Source organism: Syzygium oleosum, unplaced genomic scaffold (genome assembly GCF_021117445.2).
Source record: "Syzygium oleosum isolate NSW1041296 unplaced genomic scaffold, Sole_v2.1 Sole_v2.01, whole genome shotgun sequence".
NCBI classification, from domain to species: domain Eukaryota; kingdom Viridiplantae; phylum Streptophyta; class Magnoliopsida; order Myrtales; family Myrtaceae; genus Syzygium; species Syzygium oleosum.
Window position 1 is genome coordinate 5896024 of NW_026607485.1, and position 25541 is coordinate 5921564.

At 42.6% G+C, this 25541-nt stretch overlaps 1 protein-coding gene and 1 pseudogene across 1 annotated transcript in view; one reads left to right on the forward strand and one right to left on the reverse strand.

The window, feature by feature from the left end:
• LOC115661784 (disease resistance protein RPV1-like) overlaps positions 1–20380 on the reverse strand; it is a 40372-nt gene extending 19992 nt beyond the window's left edge. Inside the window, exons 1-4 of the mRNA XM_056317032.1 lie at positions 19318–20380; positions 18754–19089; positions 17365–18673; positions 16028–17065 (exon numbers count right to left, since the gene is read on the reverse strand). Of these exons, the coding sequence (XP_056173007.1) occupies positions 16710–17065; positions 17365–18673; positions 18754–19089; positions 19318–20235 (2919 nt within the window). The 5' untranslated portion in view covers positions 20236–20380 and the 3' untranslated portion in view covers positions 16028–16709. The remainder of the gene's footprint in view (positions 1–16027; positions 17066–17364; positions 18674–18753; positions 19090–19317) is intronic.
• Positions 10326–13427, forward strand: LOC115661786 (uncharacterized; annotated as a pseudogene).
• Positions 20381–25541: the final 5161 nt, after the last annotated feature.

Consider the following 25541-nt stretch of genomic DNA (forward strand, 5'->3'; position numbering starts at 1 on the left):
CCCCCCCCCCCGTACGGCCGTCGCCGCCGTGACCGGCGCCTCGCCGGCCACCGTTCCCAGCCGTCCGTACAGTGTGTCCGTACGGGGTGGTACTGTTCACGCGTCCGTACGGAATCACTGTTCACCCCCCCGTCCGTACACCGCGCCGCCGTCCGCCGGGAATTCCGCAGCCGGTTTCACTGTTCGTCAGTGATCGGCCGCCATTCCCCGTCGTCGTGACCCTTGTTTTGGTGAGTAAAATTCCTAAACCCGGATTAGGACTGATGTTGCGTTTTTCTGGACTGGTTTAGGTGTTATCGGTGCATTTTGGACTGGCTTAGCTAATAGCAGTGTGTAATTGAGACTGGGTTGAGAATTGATTAGTAGAATTTATTATCGGAAAAATTTAGTGGATTAATGAGAATCGTTGGGGAGGATAATAGGGTTTAATGACCAATTTAGGAGTTCATCGGTGAAATTGCCGGGTATGCCCGGGTTGTCTGAATTATATTGGTGCTCGTGGTTCATTGCATTGCATAACATGGACACGCATTGCGTATGCCAAGAGTGAGGCATGTGATGAAAATTGTGCGAGAATGCGTGTCTGCCATGAGCATGTGATCACCTAAAATACCCTGAAGCGTTATACGCTGGGTTCAGATAATAATGAGCTGTGTGATCACCTAAGGACCTTCGGGTCGATACCGTCCTCATGCACTTTGAAGCAGGACGATGCCCGGTACGTCCGGAAGGCGACCATCCTCATGCACTTTGAAGCAGGCTCTGGTTCGCAAGGAGAACAGTGTTGCGCCTCATGCACTTTGAAGCAGGCTAGAGACACTGGGCCAGATCGGATGCTGCGCCTCATGCACTTTGAAGCAGGCTAGACGCACCGGGCCGTGAAAAATTGATGACTCGAGTCGTAATAATAATTAATTGGGCAAGTGTGCCAGTGTGGGCCAGTGGGCCAAAGAAATGTGCATGACATGTCAATGACATTTGCATGCATAAACATGCATTGAATGGCATGCGAGTGTGTGAGACTCGGTGTATGAGCATGTGATTGGCGTACGTGTGATAATGTGTGCCACGTATGTCCCGTGATTATTACATATTGAAATATCTAACCTGCAGGGTCAGAGAATTGTATGATTATGGTTGTGTTATGATTTTAAATGTTTGTTTCCAGTCAGGAGATTGCATGCTAGCCTAGCCTAGGTTTAGGGGTTGAACTCACTGAGATTCGTCTCACGGTTGTGTAAACCGAAACATTTTCAGACCCCCAGCAGTAGGATGCCGAGGTCACCACCTCTTTTTGGGAATATCGCATTTTATCCAGCAGTCGTCGAGCATGCACCCCGGTAGGGATGGAGCAGAACGGAGAAGTGGCTGTTTGGGTTATTCCCAGCTGTTGGTGTTTCCTTTTTGGTTGTCGTGAGCACTGTAAAAAGAGTTTTAAAATAGTAATATAAGTATGTACATATTTTCTGCGTTGATCGTTGTTTATTGGATGGCTATCCTTGGCTCATATTGTAATTGTCTGGGTTTGTTTATTTTATACTTCCGCTTGTGCTTGATCTCTGTATGGGCGTGGGTCGGCGACTCTTCCTGGGACGTCGCAATTTATCGACCGAAGGTGGGATGCTCTCGCTTCGTGGGGTACGGGGCGTGACATAACAGCACCATTTCAACATCGAAAGGTCCGCCCAATCTAACTGATACGAGGTCATACAACAAATCCCTTCTAAGGCAGGAGTCCATCTCAGACTTTCCCTTCTATCTTGATAGTTTGTAGATGCATTTTTCCCTTTAAAGATAGACATTTGTTGATGCTCGTCCCTTAAAACCAGCATGCGAATCGAACCAAGTCAACGTCTAGCAAGTTAGTCGACATAACTTTCCCCCAAAAATCATGCACCCGCTTACCAATTAGGTGGGGGTTTACATTGGTAGCTCTTACAATACTTTTTGTTTGTGCGAATTCCTCCGAGAGGTACCAATCATGTCACCATTCACACTAATAAATGGTTCATAGCATCATTATTTGGACTGCCCTCTCCCGTGATCTTACTTGCGCTCAGACTTCTCTGGAAGAAGTCTTTGAACAGAACAGCCGAAACAACAACTAGATAGACTATCACCACGTAGGTCAATCGTTCATTGAGCTGCTGCTGCTGCTCCTCCTCGCAGCCGTCGGACAGGGCCTCGTCGGATGACGCCTGCTGCTTCCGACGGTCTAGCCATGGCGATGCGAAGTGTAACAGTCTGAATTTTTGATCCTTTTCCCGGGATTTAAGGAATGAATATTTTGACCAATGCACTTATAGTGAGATCTCACCCGGAAATGCGCATTCTCGGGATGCTAACCTTAGGGGTAGGGCCGTTACGGGATTGAGTTCGCACGACCAAAGAACTCGACCTGGGTTCGATCTTCGACCATATGGATTGACGAGGGAATGTTTTGAGTCAATCGAGACCGGTCTACTTGATTGATCGTGTTTGAAGGGAACTAGCGACAGACCCTCGCAATTATATGACAATCGAGGTTGTCTCGGATGGAGTAAACTTAAACGTGATTTGACTTAGTGTCAGTCACGGGTCGAGAGCGCGTAATCCCAATGAGCCACCCGTTAGCTAGAGATAAGCTAAAGTTGCGATTGTTCGATTTTAGTCATTTCTTGGAATTCGGGCCCGGGAATCGAGAATTTTGAAAGTGACAATTTTGAGCGGCCGATGACGTTTTTGGCTTGGCCAACCTTGGGGCCACCCATTTCTGCAAAAAAAATAATGGATTTCGGTTTGGGACCGGGAAAATTACGGTTTTGCCCCTGTGGACACCAATGTTGGATTTTGAGGTCGTTTGAGGTTATTTTTCGAGGCTAGCGTCATTTTGGGGTGGCCACACGCATTTAGAGTGGTTTCGGCCAAAAATTGGAATTTTGGCTCGGAAGCGAAAAATAATATTATTTTATTCCCAGGACTTTGCAGTCAGTTTTCGAGGACTTAAAAAGTGAATTTCGTGATTCCGACACCATATTATGTTGGCCACGCACATATGGAATGCGTATGTGCGAAAATTGGAATTTTGACCCGGGACCGAAAAATTACCAAAATGCCCTTGGACCCATTTTTGGTAATTCCGAATTTTGGATTTAATTAGGGGACTAACCAAGGTGAGTTAGGGCTAAACCAGGTCTGGTCAGCTTGGGTTAAGGATCAATGACCATTTTACCCCTAAATTATTAGATGAGAATGAAGGATAGCCCTTGGATCAAGGGCAAAAGTGTCAATTGGCCCAAGATTTGGACACTTGGACTCCACTAATCTACCTTTGACCCCTTTGACCAGACATATCTCTCTCTCTCTCTCTCATGTACAGAACCATTCGGCCAAATTTTTCCCAGAATTTCCCTTCTTCTTTCCCGTTTTTTGTTCTGCAGTCCCGTTTCTGCAGTTTCTGGTATTGTTAACGCCGGAACAGTACCAGCCGGAGCTGCTGGCCGCCCACCAGCCGTCGCCATAGCACCCTTGGACCTCCCTCTCACCTGTTCAGCCACCACAGCCCCGGTTTCAGTCCAGAACAGCCTTCTCTCTCTCTTTTTCTCTCTTCCCGTTCTGCAAACAGTACCGCCGGAGCTTCGCCGGAGCTCCGATCGCCGTTCCGTCGACACCCAGCCGTCCAGCACGTCCATACGTCGCCGCCCAGCACCGTCCGTACAGTGTCCGTACGGGTACTGTTCACCGTCCGTACGGATCACTGTTCACGCCGGACCGTACGGACGCCGCGGCTGTTACCGGCACCTCGCCGGCCACCGTCCCAGCCTGTCCGTACAGTGTCCGTACGGGGTGGTACTGTTCACCGCGTCCGTACGGTATCACTGTTCACGCCGTCCGTACGTCGCCGGCGACGCCGCTCCCGCTGCTGCTGCTGTCCCGGCCCGTTCCAGCCCCGTTCTGTCTCACCTTTTTGGGTAAGTGTCTCTTCCAAAAACTACCTAGGAGCTCGGGTATTTCTAGGCTCGTTTAGAACCCGGTTTAGGCGATTTTGTGACTGTTTTAGGGGCTGTTCGGGACTGATTTGAGTGACTGATTATTTTGTGGTTGCGGACTGATTAGGCGAACAATTTTTAGGTTTAGGGAGCTTGGATTAGGGCTGTGATGTTGAGGTTTGATCGGGATTAATTTGTGCGATTAATTATTGGGATTGTGCCTTGAATGGAATTTTGTGCGTGATTGTGCGATTTGTGGTAGTTGGCTGATTTGGGATTGTGTTTCGGGTTGTGTACGTGTAGTTGTATATGTCACGTGTGTGGCCGTGAGGTGTGATGGTGAGGCAGTGCGATTGCGCAATATGTTCGCGTGCCAAGAACGTGTGATAGTGCTTCGGGATCGCGTGTTATATGTGTATGATTGTGTGGTGTGCTGGCGTGGTGAGAATGTATATTTGCAAAGTGTATGTGAATTGTGAAATGTGCATGCAATGTGGAATTGTGTTTGGCCGTGCGAGTACTGGTCGTGCGTAAGTGTGGTTTGAGTGGAACGAGGATATGGAAATGTGGTTTCGTTGGAAAGGTCCGTCCTGAGGCGTGTACGTTACGCGGGACGATGCCGTCCCTGACAAGGTGACGATGCCCGGCCTGACGAGGTGTCGATGCCTGACGTGGTCAGAAGACCGTTGGCCTGATGCGTTTTACGCTGGCGCGGTAGAAGGAAAGTGTGTGTAGGATTCCGTCCTGAGGCGTGTACTTTTACGCGGGACGATGCCGTCCCTGACGAGGTGACGATGCCCGGCCCGACGGGGTGACGATGCCTGACGAAGTTAGAAGACCGTTGGCCTGATGCGTTTTACGCGGGCGCGGTAGTCGTGGAAGAGTTGAGAATGAGCGGGAATTGGCTTGAGGAGCGAGGTTTGAGAAAGTGACGCATGGTGTGAGTGGTGTGCGAGTGTGTTTGTATCGCATGATTTGATGCTTAATTATGGGGTAAAAACTGCTAGGCACGGTATGGGACGTGCCCAAGTGGGTTTTATCTTATAATTGAGACACGCGCGCATCTGTGATTTATTGCTGTGGTATATTGATTGTGTTATTGTCTAACGTGCAGGAACGTGTATGATGGATTCCAGGTAGGTTCGTGTGTGGTTGGTAGTTTGATTGATCGTTGCATGTTATGCGTGTTTTCGTCTGGCGGTACGTGAGTGCCTACGTGGGGTTTGAGGTTGTACACTTATTGAGATTCGTCTCACGGTTGTATAACCGCCAATTTCAGACCCCCGGCCCTAAACCCGGGAAGTGCGCCTTTTCTTTTTGGAAGTCCGGGGAGCTGCTGTTGGTGCCCAGTGGAGCTGCAGGTGAGTTCCAGAGATTCAAGCCAGAAATTCAGAAGCAGAATGGAAGAGGGCGACCCTTAGGTTTTTCCCTAGGGTGTTTTAGGGGTTGTATAACTTGGGTTATCCGATAGTGAAGTTAAGATAACCAAACCCCTGAACTTTTGCTTAAACGGTGACTGAGGATGTTAGTTTGTATTTATGTCTGTAATATGATGTTTGTATATTTGGTGTTGTATGAATATGTGGTTGCTGGATTGTTCTGTTGTTCTACCCCGTTGTCGTCATTATTTGTCCGGGGTTTTGTTATTCGCTTCCGCATGTGGCTCTGATGTTTGGGTTGGGTCGGCGACGTTCCTGGGACGTCGCATCATTTCGACCGGCGTAGGGGATGTCGCGAGCTTGTTGGGGTTCGGGGCATGACATGAAGACCCTGTTTCGGCGGAGATCGACTGATCGATTGATTGAGGTCATCACTGCTTGCTCTAGGGAGAGAGAGAGAGAGAGAGAGAGAGAGAGAGAGAGAGAGAGAGAGAGAGAGAGAGAGAGAGAGAGAGAGAGAGAGAGAGAGAGAGAGAGAGAGAGAGAGAGAGAGAGAGAGAGAGGCCGAATCGGAATCGAAAGTGGTGATCGGCATTAAAAAGGGGAGGAGGAGAGAGTCGTAATCAGAAGGTCGTTTGATCTGAGTCGGTGTCCGAAAATGGACGAAGCAGAGAAGGAAAGAGTCTGTGTCGGCTCACGTGCAAGATGGACCCGCAGCTCGATGATTTGGGGGTGGTCCGGGTTGGCCTCTCCGCCTGAGTCCCGATGGGTTGCGGTTTTTTTTTTTCCTGATAAATTAAAAAGCGAGAAGAAATCATCAATATGATTATCCATACTTGCTGTTATCCTAAAGTGTTATATTCGTTATAAAATGTCTTGTTTGAGCCATAACCACTCAGTCCATCTTGTGAATTAATCATCGTAACTAATATGTTTAAGGCTTGAAAATCCTTCAACAAAGCATTGCAAACACCTAAAAATACTAATCAGTCAGAGGTTCGCTCGCGACATGATTACAACTTGTGAATCAATGGGAGATAGCGTGATCCCTTCATCATTTGGGTTATCATGCTTGGGTTTGGATTGCGACTTTCTAATGTTCAATTTTTTTTTGCTCTTCTTTCATAGCAAACGAGCGGTGCACGAGCCTGATCAAAACATGATTGTTCTATAAATCTGTTTTGTGCTTATAAAATTTGAATTAAATCAAATGAAGGATTGATGTGTTTATAATTTATATTGCCTATAAAGGAAGAGATTTGAAGATTTCTACAAAATTGATTAATTTACTCTCCACAATAATTTCTCTTGAATTTCACTTTTTCTTAACTTCAACCTTTTGTTTCGTGTACTAATTTTTCTGTGCTTTTATAAACATTTGACTATGAATATTAATCCGTGAGAGCCACCAAACATCGCGCATACTGCACATTGGGATTCTTATTTTATTTTGTTTGTGTGAGTCAACTGCGATATATAAAAATAATAATTCATTCGCACTCTTTGGTATTTTTTTTAAACGACATTTGTGACTTTTGTTGTGTGAGGTTACGAACTTTTTTTTTTACTTCAAACATAGCCGGTGAAAAAAGTCCAATGACTTTTGTTCTCAGAGATTATAGACCTTTTCTTTCATTTAATAATCTTTTACGTGTAAAGTGAAGTATTCAATCTCGATAATTGTACGACTCATATATCAACCGAGCAATTATGGGATGACAATGCCATCATCTTATAAAACGGTGATCGGTCCAATTGTATTCACACTATAAATATTTTGTAAATTTTAGATTAAGCGAATCAACTCAAAATACTGGAGGTACATTTATCCGAAAAAACGTAGGAAATATTGGATCCAATTCAACAAAAGTATTCCGAGAGTATTCGAGAATCGATGCCCAATAGCAAGTTGCCTTCTCGAACTCTCTCTCTCAACTCAAGAGAAGTGGGTTCCATAATTCACAATTAACCTCAACTTGTCGGTTACTTGAGTTGAACAACTCGAGTCATTATATCGATTCGAGCATGAATTTGAAAAATTTAACTCGAGAGAGCTTGCGACCATAATGGGGTAATTGCATTTTCACATATCTCCACGAATATAAATGAACAGATAAATAATATTAACTTTAATTTAGAATATTTTTTAGAATTTAGTTTGAACCAACTAATTGAACCAAGCCGAGTCAAAGTGCTAATGTGTAGAAATCAAAGGTAAGCTCCAAAGGAGGGAAGAAGACGGGACCCAAAATTTTCCAAAAAAGCACGTGTCATTCTCTCAAGGCTAAAACACAACAGAAGATTACCGGCAGTCTTTGGAGTCGTTTCTCTGAACCTTATCAAGAGATAAACGGATCTTCCTTTCTCGACTCCAGACGCTCGAACTCCGCTGCCCGAATCTGCGTTATCGAATCGCAGTGAAACAATCCTAGAAAATCCGGTGGAATAGCAACTTGACTCGAAGTGTCCTAACTCGACATCCTCGATCCGAAATCCCATGCTCATTCCAAAACTTCTTAAAATCTTGTATTCAAACACGAAGCACACGTCCACTTCCTAGCACAAAATGCCAGGAGATACCTATAACCGCAACCGACCCCGCGAACCCTAGCAAGCAAACAAGAGATCCGCGGAATCCGATCCGGCACCAAAATTCCAACTAATCCAGTAAAATACGGCGAAGGCAAACATCAAACCTCATCGCCCTCCAACTCGGCCTCGCCATTCTCGTCAACGTGGGCGTATTATTTAATTTAAGTGGCGTTGTTCAGAATCAATTGAACTAAGCTCGAGTCAAAGTGCTAACGTGGAGAGACACCAAAGGGAAGCTCCATAAAGAGAGAGAACTGAGAAGATAGAACCCCAAATTTGAATTTTCTTAGCTGAACTTCCTTCGGTGCCCTCACGCAAACGACGAAATCACCGGATGTGCCATTCAACAGAAGAAGATCCCGAGGGCAAATCAGGAAAAAAACCAGTAAAATTCATCGTCCTCTCCTTCCTTTGCCCCCAGGTCGCCGTGGCTTTCAATCGCCATAAAAATCCGCACGAACCTGCGAGACCGGAATCGAGGTTCGAATTCGAGCAATGCGGACAAAGATCGCGATCGATCTCTCTCTATCTCGCTGCGCGATCGCGCCATTTGATCGCGTGTAATTGTCTGCGCATGCGAAACGTGCAGAGATCGGATTTTTTCCCGTGGCGCGGTTTTCGGTTTTTTCTCGATGACGCTGTTCGATCCGATTCTCTCGTAGAATGTGGAGCGGAACGGGTCGTGGTTGGGAGTGATGGATGTTCTGACAACGCTTGATTGCAGCGAGTGGAGTGGGGCGAGAGGTAATTGCAATTCGCGTTCATGGCATCAGTTACTGCTGCCCTGATCCCTCTGACTCAACTCGGATTGGGTGTTTTGATATTGAGAATAGACAGGCCCTGGTATTGAGTGGGTTGGTTTTGAGCTTGGACGGTGAGATTTGAATTGTGAATTTTGGCTGATTAGGCATTTCAGGGTTGGGGGGAATAGTTGACTGTGCTGTGGAGCTGTGGTGCCTGATTGAATGGGGCAGACTATAGCTGAATGATCCCTCAGGTGTACGATTTGGATGTTTTCAAAGCATAGGACTGACAGTGTTGTGTTGTATTTGGTTAGTTCTGTTAAGCTCTTGGATTACCGAGTTTGGATCAATGCTACGTCTGGAATATGGTCATATTTGTTCGATACAAATTTCATCCTGCTGTTTCTACTTTGGGAATAAAATTAGTTCTTTAAGTTCACGAAGGACGGCAGATATATACTGAAAATATTGGTTTGAGTTGATGTTTCCTTAAGTGTTCCTCTCACTTGATTTGTCGAAATAGCTAGCTAGAGACATAAGAAACTTGCCTCATTGCTTGTAATTGAATGAGCTCGTGACTGCATTTTCAATCTGAAATTTTCTCTACTGGTAAATGCAGAACTTTGAGTGAGGTCCAAGGCTCATAAAGCTGTTTTCAATCACGCTCTTGTGACGATGGTCGTGGAGTATGCATCTGCTGTAAGTGTTCTTTAGAAAGATTTTCCCATTTACTTAGAGCTTCTTGTTATTACCTTCAGGTTTCACCAATTTCAATACAATAACATTGTAACTAGATGCAAAGCTTTTTATTTTTCAGGTTTACATGTCAGATTTGACAGAACTTTTTAGTTGGACATGTCCTAGTTTTGATGGAAAGACCAAGGTAATTTGACTTTGTTTTAATATGACATTGTTGCTAAGGTTGCGTGAAGAATAGGTCCTCAGTACTAAATGGCCAATTCTTGAGATGAGATTTTGTGGGCATATGCTGCCTTCTCTTATTAGCTTCTGACTGGTTATTAATGCCTTTTATCTGAAAGCAGGTGTTCGAAGTCATTGAACAAATAGTTGATGTCCAGCACTGCATACAGTTATATAATCCGTGTCGCAGTGGTTTACCAATTTGCGATGCTTGTGATGCCTCTATGTTTGAATTTCATCTAATTGTTTGTCTTTATTTCTAATCAATGTATGTTACCTGTAGGCATATATTGGAGAAGTCAGGACCTTAATGCTGCGCTTGTAGCTTCCAAAGGTACTCAAGAGCAAAGGAATGCATGTTAACTTTAGCAATTCTTCCTCTTACATTTGACATGCGAAGGATTTCCTGAAAATTTAAGCTAAGAAGAGTAGCCTCCGGTGAATGCGTACACAAAGCCCATGGGTCTGCTGTCCATAAGAAGGGAAAACAGTGAATCATTTCCACCGAGACATGAAAGTTATGTGCTTGTAATTTTAGATGTAGTCATGAGGAGATCACATACTCACTAATATTGTTCTTGGAAAAGTTGTTTGAGCTTTTCAATTAGTGATTACTTCTATTTATGTCTAAAGCACACAGAATTGGGTTGAAGATCTCTACTGGAAACAGCTCGACCTAAACTACCCCGGCATGCGTGGTGTCGTGGTGGTGAGTTCTAGAGATGATAAGCCTCTTGCAAGTTGTGGATACTTCTGGTTTGGAACGAGCTACAATCTTATTCTATTGTCTTTGCTTAGGTTCATCATGGATTTATTATGCTTATCACTATATGACGATGCGACCTGGTACTTTGGATGCTGTTAAAAGAGCCAAGGATTTATATGGAGACATCAATGTCATGGTGACAGGGCATTCTATGGGATGGGCTATGGCATCCTTTCGCAGACTTGATCTTGTGGTAAGATCGTTAAAAGATTGCTATGGTTCAGATATTGGTTCTTCTCTATTGTGTTCTTCCATTTTTTGAGCTTTGGTCTGTTAAGAGTTACCTGGAATTCACTGCCAACTCTGCCCTGAAGAGTCTAGACTCTGGATATCTTGAACTTTCTATGGCTTCATATTTATATTTACAATTGGTCAGCATCTTGTTTTTCTTCTCTTTGGGTAAATCAACCCGTAGACATAACACAAGCAGAATGGGTTACAAACAACCCTTTACCTGAACCACCTATGGTTGACGTACTTAGCTGTGTGAATTGAGTCTTACATGTTAAGCCATGGAGCTTCAAGTTGGTTGAATGCCTAAATATAGTGGATAAAGACTTCCAACTAATCATTACAAAGTTTACTTGCTGGAAACTTTATGGAATTATTGATATGTTTATAGTCTGGATATATAAACTTTGGCAAGCACTTGAAGCTCAAATTTTATGTCATGTAACCTTGAAGTGCTAATGCATTTTAAACTAGAATATATTGATCCTAAATCTGTGTTCTGTGCACTGTTTCTGTCTGTCTCTCTCTAACCAAAAGAAGCAGCTCCTTTTTTGTTGGACTACGGGCCAGATATGTTGTAGGCTGGAGCCAATTCTAAAATGTCAATTATGCTTTTTGTCTCAGCTTTATTGGATAGAGTGGTCTAGAGATTTCTAGGCACCTGTTGTGGAACTGGTACCAGAAATGGTAAACACCCCAAAGTCATGTCCCATTAATTTTCTTCTCCATGAAAAGTTGCGATTTTTTAGGGTCAAACTTTGTCTTGGACTCAGATAATACAGACATTTATGTGGCCTAGGATAGGATCATCGGTTGCTTGAGCTTTAGACTAAACCTTTTCTCGAAGTATTCATAGCAACTGTAACATCTTGTCCGAACACTTAGATGATTTTAAATGTCATTTTTTTTTGCTGGTTTCTTGCTGAAAATTGTTCTGAGCCAGTTGTGACATCATGCCCATGCGTCGTGGCCCTTTCTATGTGTCATGGCCCTTTTTAAGATTTAGTTTCTCCTTCGCTATCAATGACTGTAAGTTTTGGGGTTCAAGGGGCAATTTCACCATCAACCTGGAATTTTTTGTTTATGTCATTAGCTGGATGTGACTCACCCCGCCAACATCCAAGTGCTTGTTGTGGAAGCATGTAAATGCACCTTGGTTGTAAATTCACCCCCAATCCCACTATTCCATATTATTAACACCTTTTCTTGGGGTGAGGGTGGGGTTGGTTTTGTTGTGGTTGTGGGATTTGGTTTTGGAAAATTATGGACGGGATCTAGACAGAGTAACGCTAAACCTCCAAAGCTCATGGAGAGAAAGGGCTGATCTATCGTTCACCTTCGTATGTGGCAATATATGGTTATTGATGCATATTAGTTTTTCCCCTCGTGAAAGTATTGAACATTGAAGTTACTTGGCTGTCTAATTGTGTGTGCTGAAGCTGTTTTCCAGACCATCACTCACTTGATTTACTTATATAACTAAGGACACTTAATTTCCAGGTCAATCAGGAAGCACAGAATGTCCAGGTTTTGACATTTGGACAACCTCGTGTTGGAAATGCAACGTCTGTGTCTTACTACAGTGACCGTGTGCCAAATACACTACACATATTATTAATGGACATGATGTTGTGCCTCATTTGTCTCCATACTATTCTTGGTTCCCACAAAGACATGCCACCACTTCCCTAGAGAGGTATGACTTTGATCTTGATGGAATATCAGATATATTATGGGGAATTGTTGCTGATTGCATTTGATGTTTACTTTGCATTCTTTCAACCTATCTAACTGGAGATGTCTTATTTTTTCCAACAATTTTCTTAACAAAGCAGGGCAGTTTGTAGTACTCATGACCTTTTTGACAATATTTAAGGAACTCGTCTCCTTCTTGTAAAGCTATCATGAGTTTCTTGTACCGACTCTAAAATTTAAGACGCGCGATAATGTGTATTATTTACTCTCTCCCTCTCAATGATGGATGATGACCTAGTCTTAAGCTCTATGCAATTATAAGGTATTACTCATTGATATTATGTATGTCTACTAATGCCTATAATTATTGACAACTTGCTCAATAACAGCCACGGATTAACATATTGATGTGAGATAATGTGAAAATAATTTGATGTGAGATAATCTTACTCTTTTCTATGTTAGTGTGCACATGTAATTGGAATCTTTCTTTTGTTGTAGGTATGGCTGTATAATAGAGGATTTGGTAGTCTGGTGTATCAGGTTGAGGAAGTTTGTGGTGGCTCTAAAGAAGATCCAACGGGCAGCGGGTAAAGAGGTAGTTTCAGTCGTAGCTACCTGTTACAAGCAATTATTTTGTGGATTTATCATGCTAGTTGCAATAAGACGTGTGACAGACCGGCTTGTTCTAGAGAATGCCAGTCCTTTCTTACTGGGAATATTTACGGACGGATGATCATCGTGGACCATTTAGTCTACTATGGTGTGGAATTAATGGCGGAGACATGGGGATCGTGCAAAATCATCATGGACCCATGATTGAAGGAATATGGAAGCGAAGTTGACAAAGGAAATCTTATGCTTTCCAAAAATTTTTCTGCTTCTGCATTAAGGTTGCGTTCAGACTCCACTGCCAAGAGCAACTTAAAGTAAAATGCTCCTTAGTCAGCACCTAATTTCTCAAAGATCATTTGGTAGCTCCGGATGAAGTTTGTTCACGAAATGCATTCCATCATCTGTTTCCATGATCATCACAAGATGCATAGGATCTCTACTGAAATTCACTTGGAATGTAAATAGCATGAAGTTGACTCTATCATTCTTGTTAATACAATTCTGTGATATCTATTGAATGAATACGCTCGCAAGTTTACCTGTCAATCTAATCTTGGACCTGTGGCTTTGTTTATTAGGCTTGATAAAACCTATTAAGGATGTGTGGATGCTGAGCTGAGCTATCCATAGCTGAATCACCTGCTTTTTTCCTTCCTTTTTTTCCCCTTTTTGGGAGGTTGAACTCTCGTTGAACTTCACAAAATTGGCAGATGTGTGTGAATTCCGGAATTGTAAGACTTGCACGGTTAGGCAATTATCCTGTTTTATGTGGTGAAACAATGACTGTCTAGGGAGACCACTTTTCAAGCAGTGATCTTACCTTCTATTACTGGCTCATTGGCACATAAAAGATTTCTCGGCACAACCAAGTACTTCAACTATATTTCCTGGCAAGAAATTATGCAGATTAACAGTTAAAACAAGCCATCTCGAAAACAAATGACGACCTTGTCTGAAGTTCGCATCATTTCAACTGGCAACCTCTGCTGAATTTCAACTTTTAGGAGGTAAACAATTTATATCATCTTGGCTTAGACATGTAAGAATGATCTAATTGGCCTTGGGAACAAGAGCTGTAAGCTTTTACCTTCTATTTCTGATATGCAAGAATTAACATTAGCAGAAACCGAAAAACTGAAATTCCTTAGTAATTTCAAAGCATATATTGCCAATTATGACTACTCAAAGCACATTGTGCAGGAGACCAGCTAAATCCTTGACACTGTATGATAAGCTGGAGTTTGTACATTACAGTAAAAGCCAGAGTACAGCACCAAAACGTTGGGAAAGATATACGATTGTCAATTCTATGCGTTAACTGAGCTAGCCGCAGCTTATCTTTATAGAACGAATTTGTAAGTTTTTTTTTACTTATGACCGAGAGAAAGAGCTCAGACTGTTATATAGGACTCTTTTGGTGTATAGTGATTCTCCATATCAATGTTGAAACCTAAGGCTCCATTCTTAGGATAACCAAAAAGTGAATGAAAGAGTGTCTGTCACGGATTAAAACCTTCACATTTGACTATTAATTCATTGTTTAAGGTATATCAAAGTTAAGTTTTACAAGGCAAAGTTATCGGGTTCAAATCTAAAGTACAAACCAGCAAGTTTTGAGGATCTCACATAAATTGCCAACGTGTAAATTGACAAATGTACATCGTATTGGAACCTTAATTACCAACGGTCAACATCAAATTTCATCCGCCATCTGCCTTTCTTTGGTCTCCGTCTATATAGCTGACAAATTAGCCATAGCTCCTTGCACAGAAAGATTTTTGTAAGTTTCTTAAACTTTAATTCCTCTCCGCAACATTAGAAACCAGCAAAAGCCGATTGTTTGATTTGTCTTCCTAAGCACTCCTTGTCAATCCTTAAACCTAAAAGAGTCATCTAGTATAACTTGAGGTGAATGGAAGGATTTCTATTACAGATAAATTACCTAGGCATAACCATTTCGAGAAAATGGAGGCACTATTGGAGATCACACAAGGGTCGATTGACATGATTTCAGACCCCAAGTGAGACTTGTCATATGACATATGCATTGATAATACTGAAATTTAGCCTCAACTATAAGATGATTTATGAAACCTTGGAGAAGCTAAATAGTTCTATCTTGTCACAGATGGAAGCTTTGCTGCACCAACTATTGATGCCACTACCCAAATAAAATTCCTTTTTCTTCATTTTATAATTTCTCAGTCACATTTGCAAATCCCATTAAGAAGCACAACTTTCCTAGAAAATAAACCGAACATAAGCTCCAACAAAAAAAACAACTGAACAATAAGCAAATCAATACAGAGTCCGTCTTCTTTACAATTGCAACAATGAGTTGATTATGCTGTAAAATTCCAGTATGAGAACCATAGTGCTATGACCTTCCAAGACACATTTCATCTAATTGTTAACAATATGGCAAAGTTATGCGAAGCAGACGGCGTCAACTTCGAAAAATTATGAAGCAGCAAATAGACGAGGATCTCTAACGAATTGTAATAATGACGACGTAATCGACATGCATACCTCTAGTTGCGAAACATAAAAGCAAGGAGAAACCATCCAAAATAATATAGCTAAAAAAGCCAAACCAAACTAGGAAAACAAAACATATATTTGTACGAAAGAACCTCTGGTTGTACGAATGTACCGTAATTTCAATACCTTCTTTAGATTTCCGGGCATCAACTCACAAGAAGTAATTAAAAAGTGGATGAAAAACTTCACTTTGAATGTCATCTCCATTTTCCTTTATCAGTCTTCATTTGTACAGCTGCTCAATTAGCCATAGTTCCCTGTGCAGAAAGCTTTTTGTAAGTTTATGTAACTTTAATTCCTCTCAGCAACATTAGAAACCATCAAAAGCCGGTTGTTTGAGATGCCTTCCTTAGCACTTCTTATTAATCTTAAAACCTAAAAGAATCCTTTAGTATAACGAGGTGAATGGAAGGGCTTCTATGATAGATAATCGCCTAGGCATTTCTAGAAATGTAGGCAATAATGGAGATCATACAATAGTTTCATTTACATGATTTCTAACCCCAAGTGAGACTTATCATATATCTAAGGCACCAATACTAGATTTAGCCTTTACTATAAGATGATTTGTTATACCTTGGAGATGGAAGTTTTGCTGCACCAACTATTGATGCAGCTACCCAAGTGAAATTCCTCTTTCTTCATTTTATAGCTTCTTCATAACATATGCAAACCCCAATAAGAATTAGTTGATTATGCTGTAAAGTTCCAGGATGAGAACCATAGTTATATGTCCTTCCAACACACATTTCATCTAATTGTTTACAACATAATGAAGTTATCCCCAATGCAAGGCAAGGTTACCGACTTCGAAACATGTGAAGCAGCAAATCGACAAGGATCTCTAATAATTAGTTACATAACAAATATCAAATAAAAACAATGCAATTGACATGCATACCTCCAGCTGGGAATCAAAAAAGCAAGGAGAAACCATCCAAAGAAAATGTAGCTAAAAAAGCCAAACCAAACTAGGAAAAAAAATCATAATTAAGAACCCTCTGGTTGTTCGGAGGTAACCTAATTTCAATACCTTCAGCAGATTTTAAGACATGAACTCGCAAAAAGGTCATTAAAAAGTGCACCCGTAAAACTTCTCTGGTCGTATCTTTGAAAGAATTTGATTGCAAAAAAAGAAAGAAACTATTGGTTGTCAGATGAATTAACTTACCTCACTTTGTTTAGAGTTAGAACACAAGGGAACAATTTGTGGTTGTGGCTCAAGAAGCTTTAAAGTGCAGCATGCAAAGAAATTGCCTCATATTGAGACTCGTTGTCTGAATCCGAATCCCTCAGATTCGGATTCGGTACCTTCTTCCTCATATTTAGACTCGTCGGCTTCTCTGTCCCATTCGTCTTCTTCTTCCTCAAATTCGACTGACTTCTCCAAGCAAAGCGAAGAAATTGCCTCCACATTTAATTTCCAAGAACGATGAATTTTAACCCTTTGCAGTCTATTCAAGTTTGACACATCAGGCAAATTCCATAAAGATTTACAGGAACAAATCTCCAATTCTTTCAAAGATTGTGGTAGTTCGCCTTGAATCTTGATCAAATTATCACAGTTTTCTACTCGGAGATGTTGTAGTTTGTTTAAGTTACTTAGATCAGGTAGTATCTCCACCTGTCCAAGGCCACAAATTCCCAAATATTGTAGGTTCTCCCACAAATTTGCTTGACTTCTTCGAGCAGAGCCAAGAATTGCCTCACCCTTTAATTTCGTGCAACCTTCTATGTCAACCCGTTGCAGTTTCTTCAAGTTGGACAGATCAGGTAACTTCTGTAAAAGTTTACAGGAAGAAATCGTCAATACTTCCAAAGATTGTGGTAGTTTGCCTTGAATCTCAACCAACTTACCACAGTTTTTACTTGAAGATGTCTTAGTTCGTTTGAATTGCTTAGATCAGGTAGGATCTGCAGCTGTTGAAAGCCTACAAGCTTCAAAACTTGTCGATTCATGCGAGCATATTCAAGAAATTTATCACAATAGTCTATTTCAACATTTGTCCTACCCATCAAGCTTGATAGATTGGGCAACTTTTGTAAAGAACGACAGCTATAAATACGCAATTCTTCCAAAGAACGTGGTAGTTCGCCTTGAATCTCGAACAGATCATCACAAGATCTTATTTTAAGAAGCCTTAGTTTGTTTAAATTGCTTAGATCGGGTAGTATCTTTACCCGTCCAAGCCAATTAAGCTCCAATTCTCGTAGGTTCCCCAAACAACCAAGGCCTTGAATCTTTGCAATTGTAGTGAAGGTAATCTTGAGGAATGATAGATTCTTCAAATTCGATAGATCCTCCATCGAGCAAAGTGACTTGCAATCGTACAAAAGCAAAATCGATAAACTCGAGGGAAGCCTCGGGAGGCGACGCAAATTAGGGCACTCAAGGTGAAGTGACATGAGATGAGGAGGGAGGCTAAGGCCTGTTGGTGAGGTGGTCACATAATGAGAGTCGAGGTGCAGATACCGCAGTTTGCTTAACTTCTCAATCCACCATGTTATCAGACATTCCACAGGCCCATTAGATATCACCTCTAAATTAGGTGGGCCAAACATCAGATCCAATACCTCTGAATTAGTGAGGTTTGAGAGATCTGGAAACTCGTCCATGTACAACCTAGACAATTCCAGAGTGATAAGACTTTCAGGAAGTCTCGGTAGTGCGTATATATTCGCGAGCTTCAGTCTCAAGATCCTCAGGGATTGATTCATGGAGATGCATTTTCCAACTTTCACTCGACCTCCAGACAAATTTTCCCGATCGTATTCTATTTCTTCGAGCTTCTCAATCGTCCAAAGAGCATCCGGTATTTTGCTTATATGACTGCATATCCTCACTGTTGTCAAATTTTTCAACTTTCCGATGGATTTAGGTAGTTCTTTGATCCTCGTATAATTTATATTCAACTCCATCAGGAATTCCAAATTCCAGATTGAATCGGGAAGCCTCTCCAACAATCCGCATCGACTTAGATTTAGGTATTTAAGGCTTGTAAGATCTCCACCCAGCTCGTCTGGCAGCACACGAAGATTCTCGCAACTGCTTGCATCCATGTAAACTAAGTGTTTCAATTGACAAATCGACTTGTCAATTTCGATTAATGATTTACAGCCCTGTAGGATCAAACGTTCTATATTTGCCGGAGCAAAGAAGGTGGGAGTTCTCCCCAAGAGATGGCAACCAGTCAAATTCATAACTTTCAAATTCTTCATGACCTGTGAAAGAAAAATTATGCAAAGATTAATTTTGAATTTAATAAGTCAGAATAATAAGTGTTGTCTAGTATATAACATACCTTCATGTGGCTCCAGCCCTTCCAATCATGTGTAATTTCACTCCCAGATAGATCAAGAATAACCACATCCTCCATGGAGAAAGTTGTTATGTTAAATGTTGGGGGAATATTGTACCATGAAAGCCATCGTAATTGTGGAAGGAGATATGAATTCTCTTGGAAAACTTTTGATGGTGATTCGTGCCAAAGAAGCCTCTCTTCAGCACAAAATTTTTTCATCAAACCGTCAACTTCAAGGAACCTTAGATTGGATAGTCTCATAAAGCCCTCATAGGTAAAACAGTACTGCCCCTCATGGTCAAACTTGAGACGAAGAGCTTCAACTTTATTTTTTCCCTGTCCAAAGGAAAATTTTAAAAACAAAAAAGTTGAAGGGAAATGCATTTATTCAAGTTCACTATTTTAAGGGGTTGAGTTGAGTAATATGGTTCCTTTAGTCATAAAAGAGCAAAAATATTAGTTGAGTAGATCACATTAATGGCGAGAACACAAAACGTAAGTGCCTTTTTTTGAAAAGAAAATGTCCATAAGTAACTAGAAGATTTATTGCACAGGGGATCTTACCTTATGTCTCCTCAACAAATCCAATGCATCCTTAGGATTCCACATCCTACTTTGCTTCTCTACTTTCATCTTACTTTCTTCACGAACCATTTCTCTTCCTAGATCCCTGAGTTGATCATGCATCCACACTTTATTAGCTTCTTTAATCTTGATCAAAGACATGTTCTGCAAAACTTCCATGGCTTCTTCTGGAAATTTAGATTCATCCCAGAAATGAACCACAATGTCTTTGTCATATCCAATGAAAAGACAAGCTATATCAAGGAATATATGCTTTTGCCGAACATCTAGTGCTCCATAGCTTATTTTCAACTTATCCTGGACTTCCGTAGGAGGAACACTTTCCAACTTCTTCAATATGAGATCCCACTCTTCCTTTTTGGTGCGAGATAAAAGTGAACCTATGACCTCAAGAGCCAGCGGAAGACCTCCAGCAATGTTTGTCGCCCTTTTGGATTGGTTGATATCCTCGTCCAAAGGATAATCTCTTCTGAAGGCATGTTTGCTAAAAAGTTGAAGAGATTGATCAAGATCCATTGCATTAACCTCATAATGGTCGTCCACTATGGGAACCTTGAGAATGTCTTTGTTTCTAGTAGTAATAATAAGTTTGCTCCCTTTACCAAACCAATTACCCTCACCTATGAGTGCATCCATATGTTTCTTTTCATGCACATCATCAAGGAGGAGGAGGACTTGTTTAGTAGACAACCTGTATTTAATTGTCTGATTCCCATCATCTATGTTTTTTATATCTTTCATTTTGAGGATGTCGAAGATAAGTTGATGCTGCAAGCATTCAGTGCTCTTGTGTTCTAACATTTCACGGATGTTGGACAGAAAGCAACAATGCTTGAAATTGTTTGCAAGTTGATTGTAGATGATTTTGGCAATAGTTGTCTTTCCAACGCCACCCATCCCATGAATCACTATAATCCGTGTTTCACTTGTTCGAGCACCTATCTTTTTTATGATTTCATCCACATGGTGGTCAACGCTGACCAAATAGTCTGATACCTCCAGATAAGCCTTTTTCAACTTATTAAAAATCTCTTGGGTAACTGTTTTGGCCAGCTCACCTTCTCGCCTATTGTTGGAGGTCAAAAGGCAATGAGTTACAAAATTGCGCTGAACCAAATTACGTTCTGACAAGACCAAATTGAAAACTAAGGACCTAATTGAAATGTGTTCTTCAAGGATTTATTCCATTGTACATGAATTAGCATAGGAACAAAAGGTTATATAGTGAATGACCTGAACTGAAGAAAATGCTGTTTGGAATGAGAAAGGACAAAATTGGGTTTGTGCCATGATTTAGCGTGATTTGTGCGGTAAAGCTCCAATAGCATAAAATTCAATTTCAACAAGACTACCACCAACCTAGTAAAGAAACCAGTTGAAATGCATCGAGTTTTCATGATACAACACACGTCAGATGGAATGCTAAAAGTAGTTACCCGTCGGTCTTGCTGTGCAGGTTGTGACATTCCGAAATTTCGCCCATTTGGGAATTATGAAATAGCCGATTTTATTAATGTACTTGTAGGCAGTCTCGCCCGGAACTGATCATTCCTGGGATACTAACCATTAGGGAAAGGCTAATGGGGGATTTAAATTCGTACGACTAGAGGAATTCGATCGCGAACTGACTTTCGACCATAAAATCGTCGAGGTGACATTTTGAGCCAGTGTAGGCCGATCTTAGGATAGTGATGGGCCGATTCGTTATTGTCATACACGTGGATCACGGGTGATTCCGTTTGACCCCGAAATGAATTGACGAACGATCTAGAACCTATTCCAAACGATCGTACTCATCGGAACTAGTGATCGATCCTTGCGATTTTATTGACAACCGAAGTCGTTACGGTCTGAATAAATTGCACGTGACTCGATTTAGTATCAGTAACGGGTCGATTTTGCGAATTTCCCGGAAAGCTGCCCGTTAGTCAGAGATATGCACGAGTTACATTATATAGAATTTAATTATTAAATTTAGACCAAATTGGGCATCGAAAAATTAGGAAGTCACGGCAGAACGTTAGGACGACGTTGCGGGTGTAACGTGCGATTTTTGGGTGTGACCGAATCCTTCAGAAAAATTCAATTTGGGCAAGAAAATGAGAAAGTGACCATTTTACCCCTAAGGATTTCTAAAGGGCTAGTTATAAAGGGCAAGGGCATTTTGGTAATTTTGCTCTCAAATTTGGAAAAGACAATTTTGCCCTTGAACTTTTTGAGAAATTACAAGATTGCCCTTGGATATTTTGGATGAGATTCGATCTGGGCCGTCGATTTCAAGATAAGATCGAATCTGGACCGTCGGATGAAAAGCTTAGAGAGGGGCATTTTGGTCATTTGGCAAAAAGTGGTCAAAACTTGGAAATTAAGTTAGACCTCTCTCTCTCTCTCTCTCTCTCCTCATATCTCTCTCTCACTCTCTCGGCTCCATCTCCATCTCTCTCCCTCCCGATTTCTCTCCCTCCGTGACTCTCTCTCTCCCTCTCGGCCTCCCTCCTTTGGCCGTGAGCCGCCGCTGACCGCCCAAGCCACCGCCGTCGCCGCCGCTTGCCGTGCATCGCCGCCACCGCAAGCCGCCGTTAGATCTCGGGTTTTGCCACCGCTTTCGCTCTAACCGCGATAGTTTAGAGCTCGGTAAGTTCATCCTAAACTTTATCTAGTATATCGGGTTGTTTCGGGCCTAGATAGACGCGGTTTGGTATGGTTTTGCGGGCGAAGTTGATATGCGGGGCCTAGGATTGAATTTGGGGAGTTTTAACGGAAATTTTAGAGGCCGATCAATGCTGTGATTGCGTGTTTGGTATGCTGTGAGGTGCTGTTGGAGACGCGGTTTGTACCGTTAAGTTAGGCTCGGGATTTCACGCAAGTGTCGTGAAGAGCCGGAAGTGTAATATTGTGATTTTGAGTGCAGAAAAAACTGTTTGCTGGCTGTGATGTGCCGTGTGATGTACTGAGGGTTGCTGTTGGGTGCGAGACGGGTACCATTAGGTCCGTCTCGGAATCCTGTGAAAGTCCCGTGAAGGATTGAAATTGATTTGAAAACGTTTGGGTGTGGAAAAATGCGGATTTGTGCACGAATGCGCGTTTGTGATGTGATTATGTGGTTGTGGGTGCAATTGTGTGTAAGGAAATTAATGTGAACGTGTGTAAGTGCGAGAATGTGGGATCGGGCTGAGATATTATAAGCTCGGGTCGCGATCATGTAGGTCAGTCGCATTTGGCGCTGGCTGAGGTATGAGAAAGCAGGAAAAATTGAGATTGGCCCGAGGCACGACTAGCTCGGATGAGATCGGGATCGGGCCGAGATATTCTAAGCTCGGGCTGCGATCACGTAGGCCTGTCGCATTTGGCGCGGGCTGAGGAAAGAAAGTGAATGTGGGATCAGGCCGAGACATTCTTGGCTTGGGCCTTGATCATGTAGGCCTGTCGCATTTGGCGAAGGCTGAGGAAAGTGTGAACATGGGATCGGACCGAGGCGTGTGATGCTCGGGGCGCGATCGTTTGGGCCTGAGGCGTGTTTATGCGGGCCGAGGAAATGGGATCGGACCGAGGCGTGTGATGCTCGGGGCGCGATCGTGTGGGCCTGAGGTGTGTTTACGCGGGCCGAGGAAAGTGAGATCAGGCCTCAGGCGTGTTTACGCGGGTCGCAATGGCAATTAACGAAAATGATGTGATTGGTGCGTGACCGAGCATGGAATGTGGAATTGGAAATGTGGTGTGTTCGATGTGTACGTGGGCATGAGAATGTGAGTGATTTGTAGTGCGTGTGGTTGAGATGCGTGTGAGAATTGTTTGTTATGATTGCGGACTAATGTGCAGGCTGTTTATGCCAAGAGTCCAGGTTAGTGTGATCGTGTAGATGACGATGTTTGTGTTTATTGCTTGGTTGTGTCTGGATATGTCTGGAATAACGTGGTAGCCTAGGTAGAGTTTAGGTTGTGACTTATTGAGAAGTGTCTCATGGTTGTATCAACCAAACCATTTCAGAGCCTCCGCCTGAACCATGAACATATTGAGGCCGACTTGGAGCCGTTGGGTGAACAGACAGCTGAGGAGGATTCAGGTGGTGATGTCGAGGACAGTGAGTCAGAGTGGATGCCTCCGAGAGGGCGTAGGGACTAGTTCTGGGAGCGAGGCAATAGTTTGAGAGTGCCCCATTTTTGGATAATGCTGATCTAGGATGCTGATCCTTTTTGTATTTTGGAAGTTAATAGTTACTGGTTCGGTGTGCTTGTAAATAATAATGGATATTGTAAATCTTTGGAAGTGTAATGTATATATATATATATATATGTTGGCGGGTATGCGATCTAGTTATTCCTGGTAGTCTCCAATTTTATTGTCTGGGATTTTATAATTGTTTCCGCCGCGAATCAACTCTGATGGGAAAATTGGGTCGGCAACGTGTTCCTGGGACGTCGCACTGATTCGACCGAGGTTGAGGGAAGTCACGGGCTCGATGGGGTTCGGGGCGTGACAACCCGGTTTAATTCGTAAAGTCACGGGCTCGATGGGGTTCGGGGCGTGACAACCCGGTTTAATTGGTATCAGAGCAAGGATGGCTCGATTTATGTAACATCCTGAATTTTGATCTGTTATCTGGATCAATAAAGTGTGTATTAATTCTCGTTTGATTTTAGTAAGTCTCGCCCGGACTTGATCAATCACGGGATACTAACCAAATGGGAAAGGCTAAATAGGATCAGGTACGTGGACCAAGGACCCGATCGCGATTGAGTGCCGAGTTCGAGAAACATCGAGGGAATATTTTGGACCAATATGGGCCGATCTTAGGAAAATGACGGATTGATATAGTCAGATACGTACGATCGGATCGCGGGTGATTCCGCACGACCGAAAGTACGCCTGACTAACGAACCCCGATTTTAATCCAAACGATCGCGACCCCCGGCACTAGTGATAATTCCTCTCGTTCTCTCGAAATTCGAGGCCATCATGACTCGGACAATCCTAGGTCGATACGCGTAACACCTAAACAGCCGCCCGTTAGTGAGAGGCCCTAAGACTTCGAAACGAGTTATTTTGATCGCAATATTGAGCCCGAACTTCGATATCAAAATTTCAAGGGTAATTACGACTATTTTGCAAGACGGACGTCATTTTATAGTGGCCACACATGTTTGGGAGTAATACGGATGAAAACGGAAATTTCGACAGAAATTTGGGAAAATTACAATTTTGCCCCTGGGGACTTCGATGTCCATTTCTGAGGCCAAGCGAGGTTATTTTTCGAGGCCGATGCCATTTTTGGGTGGCCACGCATACCGGGAGTCGTTATGGACAAAAATAGGAATTTCGACAAAAATTGGAAAAATAATATTATTTTATTCTCGAAACTTTGCAGTCAGTTTTCGAGAGCTTAAAGAATGAATTTCGCGGATCCGACGCCATATTATGTTGGCCACGCACATATGGAACACGTATGTGCGAAAATTGGAATTTCGGTTCGGGATCGGAAAATTACGAAAATGCCCCTAGGCCATTTTTGAGTAATTCCGAAAATTGGTTAATTTTTGGGATTTAACCAAGGTTGGTTAAGGCTAAACCAGGTCTGGTCAGCTTGGGTTAAGGACAAATGACCATTTTACCCCTACATTATTGGATTGGATCAAATTTGGGCCATTGGATTAGGGGCAAAAGTGTCCAATGCTATGGATTAATGACACTTGGATTCCACCCACACTTTGTTGACCTATTTGACCAGACATTTCTCTCTCTCTCTCTCCCATTCTGTTCCGATCTGCCGAGCCATTCTCCTCCTCCCCTTCCCCGTGAATTTCTTTTCCCGTTTCTGTTTCTGGCGTGTACGGTTCTGTCCATTCTGGTACTGTTCACGCCGGAACAGTACCAGCCGGAGCTGCCCCCGCCGAGCCAGCACCACCAGCAGCTAGTTTCGCCCAAGAGCAGCCACCATCAGCCCCGGTTTCAGCCTAAACAGAAGAAAAACAGCAGCAAATCGCCTCCGTCGGTGTCGCCGCGGACCGCCGGCTTGCACCCAGAATGCCGCTGTCGATCCTTACCGTGCGTCGGTGATCGACCGCCCGTTCCCGTCGTCCCGAGTCATTAATAGGCGAGTATAAACCCCTAAACCCCTAATTAGTTTAATTGTGCATTTTTAGGGGTTAGTTAGGCCTAATTGAGGGTTAATTAGGCTTAATTGTGTGTGGGATGTTCTGTATGAG